Consider the following 9,277-nt stretch of genomic DNA (forward strand, 5'->3'; position numbering starts at 1 on the left):
GGCGCCCCAAGTGGCGGGAAGGCCGCCAGCTCCCCAGGCCCAGGCCGCTCTTTGTCTGGCGTGGGGGCGGGGAGCTGCGCCTGGCCCCAGGAGCTGCTGGCCTCTGCCAATCCCTCCCTCGGCTCCGGGCCCTCCCTGGTCCCCGCACACTGCGTGCATTGTCTGTGATGCTCGGAGACTGCCGAGCTCACGCCCAGTCTGGTTTTCTCCCTGGCCTCCTGCAGCCCGCTGCACTGGCCCTCCCCGTGTCTGCCGGAAGGAGTGGGCATGAGTAGAACTCAGGGCCCTTCTGCCAACTCTCCCCAGGGCCTCACACAACCCCCCTCCTGTTCGGCAGAGTAAGAGACTGGCACTGACCCACGATTGGGGTCACCTACCATATCACCTGGTGATGGGAAAGGCAAGCCCTCGGCTGTTGTCTGACCCCAGCCCCCCACCCAAACCAGGTGATTTCTCCTCCCTCTCTCTTAGCACCCACCCCCTCGACCTAACCCTAGACCCATGGAAGACTGGGGTTTTAGACATTCTGTTGGGAACTATTGCCTCAAACAGGTGGAGAAACTGAACCCCAGAGAGGGAAAGGTCTCTTCCAAGGTCACAGCCAGACCAAGTCCTGGTCCAGGCACTCGTCTGTAGGAAAGCGGATGGGACAGGAGACAGGGAGGTGAGAAACACGGGACCAGCAACAAGAGGTGAGGGCGGTCCAGGGAGTGAGCTCCCGAGTCTGGCTCATCTCCTGCCCACAACCCGGAATGTCCTGGATCCTGGGCTGCTCTGCAGGGGTGTGTACCCCCCCTGGGGTTGCACTTAGCGTCCTGGCCTTCCAGAGAGGTGTGATCTCTTGTGGCGGTCAGGGCTGGAACCCGGATCTGGGGTTGCAAAGACCACACTCACTGCCCACATCAGGAGGTTCGGGAAGTTGGCGTTTGCCTGCTGTGGTGAGGGGTCCTTGGGGGTGGGGGGGGCACCCACCCCGCCCTGTCCCTGTCTCCAGTCACTGCTCGTCTGTGGTTGCCTTGGATGGAGGTCGCAGTACTGCTGGTGGTTCGTCCCTTGTCTGGGCACTGTGGGCCCCGTAGCACAGGTGTCTCACCGTGCCTGCTTGAGAGGCGTGGCAGCTGGGGCCAGGACAGGCCCCGTGATGTGCCCTCTTACCAGCTGAGAGGCGGCAGGAACCATGTTCCCTGACTGGGCACCCCACATCCGAGCCTAAACCAGGGCCCCGGCTTGGGGTGGGAGAGGTAAAATCGGGGCAGGCCTGAGAGCGAGGAGGACATCTCGGGTGCAGAGCTGTTCCCAGCTCCTGGCCAGAAGGACCGGGGGACAGGGCTCGGGGTGCCAGCCTGCCCTGTGGCGTGTGGCTCAGGAGAACGCCCACCCTCTCCGGACTGTGTGTCTCTTCCCGGTGCGGGCCTCCAGGGCTCCCCGAGGGCCCCTTGCACTCCGGCAGCCGGAGCTCCCGAGCGTCCTTCCTCCCTGTCCCCTCCCCTGCTCGCACCAGATGAGCAGCTGGTCGGTTGGGCCGGCCTGGCACCAGCTGTCCATCCCCGGGGCCAAGTCTGCGTAGAGCGCCGTGTGCTTGAGAGACCGTGTGGCTCTGGGGGCGGCAGGCAGAGGGGGAGCCGCTCCTCGGCTGGGCGTGGAGGCAGGCGGTCGGCTGCCGAGGAGGGCTAGGTAAATTCTCCATGGTTACCGCTGTTTGTAATTCTGCAGGACATCCTCTACCCGCTAATGGCCACTTGGCCGCCATTATGGGTCTGCACGCTTCCGGCTACCGAGCTGGAGCCGGAAAATTCCCCGCTGATGACTCCCCCCCCCGCCCCCCCCAGCCCGGAGACTCCATTCCGAGCGGGGCCCTGTCCCCACGTGCTCCCTCGCGCCTGAGGGACGGGGTGTCTGAGTGCTGCCGTCCACAGACGGGGCCCTGTCCCTCCCCTCTTGCGGTGGGAGCCATCCAGCCGTGGGAGCAGACTGTCGCGGGTCCTGGCCCCTTTTTGGGGAGGGAACCACAGGGGCTCAGGCAGACGGAGGGCGACCGAGGACACGCACACCCACGGTGATAGGCTCCAGATTCCGGACCTGGGGTCCCCTGAGCCGGTCTCCCGCCTGGGGGAGGTCTCCGGCCCTCGGAGCCCTCCCTGTCTCCCTTAGCAGACGTGGGCGGGGGGGGGGGGGGGGGACGCGCCGCGTGGACCAGCCCCAGTAGCAGGTGGGCCCCTGTGGCAGGGATTAGGGTTAGGGTAGCCGCCGATTTCATCTTCGCTACCGATCCCGACCTGGCGGCCAGCAGCGAGCCCTGGTGGTTGGGGCGCGGCGGCCGCTGTGCTGGTGGGAATGAGGAGCGGCGACCTGCTCGCTGCATATTCTGTCGTCTGGGCTGAGCATCGGCCATCGTCGAACCAGGGGACGGGACGTCTGAGGACATAACACCGCTGTTTGGCATGGTCCTGGGGTAGGGGACTGTGGCAGGACCCAGAGTCTTTGCTTTGGGTACAGTTACACGATCGCTGACTCTTCTCTTGTCCCCCGTAGCTGGGAGCGTCCACCCGCCCTCCACCAGCATGGCGACATCCTCCCAGTACCGCCAGCTGCTGAGCGACTACGGGCCGCCGTCTCTCGGCTACACCCAGGTACGGCAGTGGGGGATGTGTGGCGGGAGGGAGGGGCCGTGGGGCTGGCCCGGGCACCCAGGGGACATGCTTCCCACCATCCGGGCAGGAGAGCGGCTGGGACAGGAGGACGGGACATGACAGGATGGAACGGTCATCTGGACTTTCACCACGGCCCTGGCCCGCCTCCAGTCTCAAGCCTCGAGGCATCAGGGCGAGGGGTGGGATGTGTGTTTCACGGGGGTCCTGAGAGGTGGGGGGCAGAGAGCCCAAGAAGGCCTGAGGGCAGCACACCCTGTTGGGGCCGCTGGCCACGTGTGTCCCTGTGGCAGGGGTCTCTGCACTGGAGTCCTGAGGAAGTGCGGCCTGACCTGGGCTCTGGATCTCTGCCTGGGCAGGAGAGAGCAGACCCTGTTCTCACTTCCTCCCTTTAGGTCGTGGCCCCAGCAAAGAGGAGGGCGGGGCCCTGTCCTTCTGGAGCCCAGATGCGGATCATCGGGAATGGGGGTCCTTGAGCCGGGCCACGGGGGTTTCTCTGTGGTTCTGCCTGCTTGGCAGCCTTGTAGAGATCTGCTTCCTCACCGCCCAGCGGGGTCGATGCTGGCACTGGCCTCACTGGCTGTCGCTGGTGGACAGACCTGGCCAGGCCCCGCGCCTTGGTGCCCTCTGGCCATGGCTGCCGTCAGGTTCTCTGCCGTCACTGGAACGTGGCGGCATTCTAGGGTCGCCGCGGAGGCTGGCCCGGGGAGAGGGTGGCGGCTGGCCATGCCGCGCCAGGCCGTGTTGTCCCAGGAGCAGAGGCGGGACCTGGGCCGGGACCCCCTGAAAAAGCGGCGGAGGGAGGATGGCGGGGAGGACCGCCGGGCCAGGAGGCGATGCCCGGAGGGTGCTGGGGAGCTGAGCGAGGACGGGAGGAAGGCCCTGGAGGCAGGACACGGAGGCGGCAGAGGAGGAGGGAGGAGCAGACGAGGGCCTGGGGAGGCCCGCGGGGACCCCACCTCACTCATCGGGGTGCTTCCTGGGGCTGTGGGTGGGGTCTAGAGAAGAAGGGGTTTTGTGGGAGCGAACGAGTGAATGGAAACACGTTCTGTGTTCTGTCCGGATGGTCTTTGGCAATTCTTTGTAGTCCTGCTGACCCCAGGGTGTGGCCCCTGTCTCGCCCCATGCTCTGGACCGTCCTCTCCTGGGATGTACGTGCGCATCGACCTAGGTCCTGGGAAGTACCCATTGGTTGCGGAGACAAGCCGGTCCTTTTTTCTCATCTGAGATGTTAAAAGCCTTCTGGAGGCTGCTGGTGGTTTCATTCTCTCCAGGAGGACAGCAGAGAGGCCCAGCTCTCTCTGGTCTGCGGTTACCCCTCAGGGTGGACCAGTCTGGCCCCGGCACAGACGGCCGCTCCGGGAGACTAGGCCAGGCTGCCCTGCCTCCAGGAGCCGCCTCAGGGCCAGGCCTCTCCCTGCCCTGTCCTCGCTGTGGCTGGCATATGGTGCAGTCCTGACTGTGGCCTTGGGGTGAGGTTAGGGTTCGGTCCATGTAAGCTCTTCCTTCTGATTCTAGGGAACAGGGAACAGCCAGGTACCCCAAAGCAAGTATGCTGAGCTGCTGGCCATCATCGAGGAGCTGGGGAAAGAGATCAGACCCACGTACGCCGGGAGTAAGAGTGCCATGGAGAGACTAAAACGGGGTAAGTAGTGGGACCCAGACTCCCCTGACGGGTGCCGTCTCCCTGTGGGGTGTGTGGGGAGGTCGCCTGTGCCCCAGGGGCTCTCAAATCGTTAATCCGGTGTTGAAGCCTCCACAAGGCGGGGGTGGGCCGTGGGATGAAGGTGTTCTTGGGATCTGATGGGAAGGCCTCGTGTGCTTCCTGGGAGGGTCTGTGTGCTTTAAAAAAGGAATCTTTATAGCCCAGATCCTGCTGTTTTGTCTGTTGCCTGCTCTGCCCATGGTGGCTGCTGCTGGGCCCAGGGAGCTGCAGGCGGCCAGACGTGCCAGGCTTCCTTCTCCGGGCGGGCCGGGGACACGGAGTGGTGAGGTCCTGGGTCCTGTGTTGCCCTCTGCTGTCCGCTCTTTGGAGCAGAGCCCGAGGGGGCGTCTGGGTCTGTGCTAGGCTGGCAGGGAGAGCAGGAACGCTCCGAAGTTCTTGGTGATTGCAGAGGGCGGGCAGGAGCATGATGTCACAGAAAACCGGTGACTCACGTGAAGACGTGACTGACCAGCTGATCGGAGCGGCTGGGAGGGGGCATGAAGTCGGCTGGCACCTCGCGAAGTCACCGGGGAGGAGGGGTGAAGAGCATTTCTGTTCTAGAAGGTGGCGGTGCAGAACAGCAGTGGCCTAGGTGCGAATAATTTCGGGAGGGATCTGCTGTTTCTGAGGAGGGCTGCAGAGGCAAGTCTGGAGTGAATCTGGGGCATAAGGGGGGGCTTCTGCAGAGGCCAGGACTCCACAGTGGTGGGTGAGGCTGGCTGCGTACAGCAGTGGGCTTCCCTGCTGTTTATGAAGCCGTCGTGGACAGGGCTTGGGGCGGGGGGTGAACCCCGACCCACCCCAGGGGGCTGGGGCAGGTGAGTATCACTCTGTGTCCAGAGGCAGGGGAGGCACTCTGTTTGGAGGCAGGGGAAGTAAGAGAATTCTGACATCTGGAGTTCTGACCACCCGAGTGGAAATCCCTGGGAAGATGCTGGACCCCAGAGTCTTTTTTTTTTTTTTTTGACAGAGATCACAAGTAGGCAGAGAGGCAGGCAGAGACAGAGAGAGAGGAAAGCAGGCTCCCCGCAGAGCAGAGAGCCCGATGCGGGGCTCGATCCCAGGACCCCGGGATCATGACCAGAGCCGAAGGCAGAGGCTTAACCCACTGAGCCACCCAGGCGCCCCTGGACCCCAGAGTCTTAATAGGTGGTGATCTGCAGTCACCCTAAAAAGCCAGCGGGTTTAGGCCAGGCGATGCATGTGCCTTGAGATGGCTCCAGGGCAAGTGCTGCGTGAACAGCTGGTCCCACGGTCACACCAGTAGCTGAGTCCAGGCTAGGCAGGCTCATGTCTGAGCAGGGTAAAGAAAGGTCATAAAGGGTATGGGGAAGTCGGGCGCACGGGTAGGTAGGTCAGCCAACTATAACCGATAGGCCAAGCATGTTAGTTTTTAATGGTGGGAGATGATTCTGTGGGGTGCCTGGGTGGCTCAGTCGTTAAGCGTCTGCCTTTGGCTCACGTCATGATCCCACAGTCCTTGGGTCGAGCCCCGTGTCCGCCTCCCTGCTAAGCAGGGGTCGTCTTCTCCCTCCCCCGCTCCCCCTGCTTGGGCTCGCTCCCTCACTGTGTCTCTGTCAAATAAATAAATGACATCTTAAAAAAAAGAGAGAGAGATTCTGTGACACGTGAAACTGGTCTGCAGCTCAGAGTTCAGCGTTGGTAATAAAGGGTTATTGGAAGATGGCCACACCCATTGCTTCCCTAGTAGCTGCTTGAACGGTTGTGACAGAGCCTAGGTGGCCTGCAAAGCCCGAGATATTTACTCTTCTGGCCCTTTCTGGAAAAAGGTCTTCTGAAGCTCGGAGATAAGATACCTGCTGTGACTTGGGGCTGTCATTCACAATGCCCTCCGGCTGTCCCCTCTCTGAAGGAGTACATTCCTTGTGCCTTTTAAAACAAGATTAGTATCTCACCGTATTCACTAAAGGCAACGACAACAACAACAACAAAACCAACTCAACAACCAAATGGTAGCCAGCAAACCAGAGAGAGGAGACAGGCCGGAGAGTGATGGGGTGGAAGGTGTTCTTGGCACCCGGCGGGCAGTGTCACAGTGGACCAAGGTTGGACGTAGACGAGCCGTCTTGCATCCTAGCTGTGCAGGCTGGACACTGGACTAGGACTTAGAATATGAAGAAGCCAGAGAAAAATCACCATTGGAAGTCCTGGACTCTGCAGAGTGGGTCAGGCGTACTGAAAGCAGGTGGGGCCGCACCTTCTTCGGCACCGTCTTCGGCCCTCTGACGGCCTGACCTGCCAAGAGAGCTTGCTGGTTGTCTCCGGTGTGTGGGGAGGGATTGGTAGGAGTCATGAAGAGGAGTTGGGGCTAGGAGGGAAGGCCTTTGTGGTGGGGTGGTTCAAACCGCCAGAATTGCAGGGTGGTTTGGATGCGGGTCCCGAGGTCCCTTCCAGGGCGAGGGCTTTTCAGCTGGGTTGCACGGGGCCCTCTTCCTCTCCAGGAATGGGTTCTACTGGACCTCAGCCTCTGCTTCTCCTCCAGGCATCATTCACGCCAGAGGACTGGTTCGAGAGTGCTTGGCGGAAACGGAAAGGAATGCCCGATCCTAGCTGCCGATCAGTGCGGAAGGTTTTCCATCTTTGTCTAAGACCAGAAGTTACAGCTCATCTCCTATGTTCAGATGAAACTCTTGCTTTCAAAATGGTAACAGTTTGGTTTCTCCTTCCCATGTCCCTCCCATGGTTCACGAGGCTCTGAGATTGAGAAGTATTTTGCAGTGGACTAGGATTTACGTTTTCAATAGTTAGAAGTTACCCAGGGTTTTTTGTTTGTTTGTTTCTGTTTTTCTCCTAAGCATTGATTTAAAAGATGCACGTGAAAGATACCTATCTCACAGCAAAGCTCCCAGTTATGTTACCCAGATTGTTCTCTGTTCTTTTTCATAAGCTAATACAACTCTGAGGGTTTTTTTGGTTTGTTTTGTTTTTTGAGTGCATACGTTTGCCCCACGGTGTGTGTTCCGCTTAATATAACTTCTTTTGTGCTTAAGCATTTGCTTGCATGACTACGAGTGCTTTGAGGTCAATTTTAAAAAATGCACAAGTTATAAATACAGAAGAGAGAGCAACCCTACCGAACCTGACCTAACAAGAACCCCCTCACCCCCCCGTTTTCCTGCCAAGACTGTGTGTGAACGTCAGTTCTGCTTTTCCCATAAGGTGATCTAAACATCTGGAAGAAAAATGACTAAAACTGTTTGCATCTTTGTATGTATTTATTACTTGATGTAATAAAGCTTATTTTCATTAACAATTTGTATTAAGGTGTGGGTTCCTTGAATTCTTAAATGTTTTTGTGTGTATTTTCTTTTTTAAAGTGATATTTTAAAAAAATAGCTCCTTGGGGGCACCTGGCCGCCTCAGTCCCTAGAGGTGCAACTCTTGATCTGGGGCTTGTGAGTTTGAGCCCCACGTCGCGTGTGGCGGTGACTTAAAAATCTTTAAAACAAAACAAAACGATAAACAGCTCCTTCAATGAGAGAGAGATCCCTGCCCCAGAGGGTTTGCCCACCTGGTCCCAGAAACGTGTTGTGTGCTGATGGCCAAAACATCCTGGGCCGAGGAAGGCAGTTGTTTGCCTAAGTCCGAAGGTGGGGGTCAGGCAAAGCTGCATCCTGGTACATCGTGACTGCTGTGGACATGGGTGGCCGCCAGGGAAATGAGCAGGAACGTTAGTGGAGGGGGTCTTACTGACTCTCCCCACCGCCTGCCCACAGTGAGGCCGTTCTCAGCTTCCAGATGCTTGTCCTGTGAGCATTTCTGGGCTGCTCCAGGAGTCTAGTTCTCCTACAAGGTGGCCTCTGGACTCCCGTGAGCTTCCTCTGGTGGCCGGGGACAATCTGTCGCCCTGGTGCTCGGGAAGGCTGGCCTGCGCTGGTTGTGCTGAGACTGAGGGGTGAGCCCCAGCAGCACCCCCCAAAGGGATTTGGTGGTGATTTTTACTCCATTCCTGAGGTGCTAAGCCCCGGTCACCACCATCCGTGGTGTCCTGGAGACTGAGACAAAGGAGGGATGGGGTCAGTTTTGCAGGCAGGAGGGAAGGGCCCAGCCACAACGGGTCCAAAGGCAGGTAAAGGACTCAAGGGAGCGGGCATATCTATGTCTGTTTCATGCACAAATTCCAAAAGGTACAAGAGAGGAGACATTGAATCCTCTGTCTCTGCTGTCTCCACCTCCCAAATTTCTCTTTCTACTGTTACCGCTTGTCATGTACCCTTCCAGGCGCCTGGCTACCTTCTGAATGGAGGTCCGTATGGGGACGGGTCCTGGGTGCTGCGACCGGCCTCCAGAGCCTTCACACAATGCTTAAGCTTCCAGACCAGCTCGCTCTGAGGGGAGAAGAGCCGTACCCTCTCCCTTAAAGAATTTCTTTGGACACAGGTACTGGGCACGCGGTCTGTGCGAGCTGAATGGGCTGGTTTTGACTGCAGGTCCTGTCTGACGGTGGCCTTCTCCCGTCATGGTTTTTCCCCTACTTGTTTTTTTTTTTTTTTTTTTTTTTTTTTTAAGATTTTATTTATTTATTTGACAGAGATCACAAGTAGGCAGAGAGGCAGGTAGAGAGAGAGGAGGAAGCAGGCTCCCTGCTGAGCAGAGAGCCCGACGCGGGACTCGATCCCAGGACCCTGGGATCATGACCTGAGCCGAAGGCAGAGGCTTTAACCCACTGAGCCACCCAGGCACCCTCCCTTACTTGTTTTATGGGTGAACCCCAGATGTGTTCTGACAAGCCAAGCTATTACCTCTGCCTAAAAGACCCACATAATTGTGGGGTCAAATCCAGCTTGAGTGATGGCCTTGTGCAAATTCACAATCAGGTTTCTGGAAACTCCTCTCATAAATCCACTTGTAAACACATAGGGAATGTCATGTATTTTTTTTTTTTTTTTTAAGAAAGCTCTAC

The 9,277-nt window shown here is 58.5% G+C and overlaps 1 protein-coding gene across 3 annotated transcripts; it reads left to right on the plus strand.

Moving 5' to 3' along the window:
• The first annotated feature begins 1,588 nt into the window (after nt 1-1,588).
• Nucleotides 1,589-7,633, plus strand: CDK2AP1 (cyclin dependent kinase 2 associated protein 1). Of its 3 annotated transcripts, none has more exons than XM_059408271.1 (4): nt 1,589-1,674; nt 2,533-2,630; nt 4,167-4,293; nt 6,857-7,633. In XM_059408271.1, exons 2-4 carry the CDS (start codon nt 2,562-2,564, stop codon nt 6,922-6,924), a joined length of 264 nt encoding a protein of 87 aa, XP_059264254.1. In that variant the 5' UTR covers nt 1,589-1,674; nt 2,533-2,561; the 3' UTR covers nt 6,925-7,633. The 3 variants fall into 3 exon arrangements, with proteins under 3 accessions (XP_059264254.1, XP_059264256.1, XP_059264255.1); XM_059408273.1 differs by lacking the exon at nt 1,589-1,674 and adding an exon at nt 1,929-2,056; XM_059408272.1 differs by lacking the exon at nt 1,589-1,674 and adding an exon at nt 2,246-2,452.
• Nucleotides 7,634-9,277: the final 1,644 nt, after the last annotated feature.

The sequence above is a fragment of the Mustela nigripes genome, chromosome 8, assembly GCF_022355385.1.
Source record: "Mustela nigripes isolate SB6536 chromosome 8, MUSNIG.SB6536, whole genome shotgun sequence".
NCBI lineage: Eukaryota > Metazoa > Chordata > Mammalia > Carnivora > Mustelidae > Mustela > Mustela nigripes.

Coding starts and splice junctions, on each gene's coding strand:
- CDK2AP1 (XM_059408271.1), top strand. CDS start 2,562: ATGGCGACATCCTCCCAGTACCGCCAGCTGCTGAGCGACTACGGGCCG. Junction 2,631..4,166: donor CGTCTCTCGGCTACACCCAG/GTACGGCAGTGG, acceptor TTCTGATTCTAG/GGAACAGGGAACAGCCAGGT. Junction 4,294..6,856: donor CATGGAGAGACTAAAACGGG/GTAAGTAGTGGG, acceptor CTTCTCCTCCAG/GCATCATTCACGCCAGAGGA.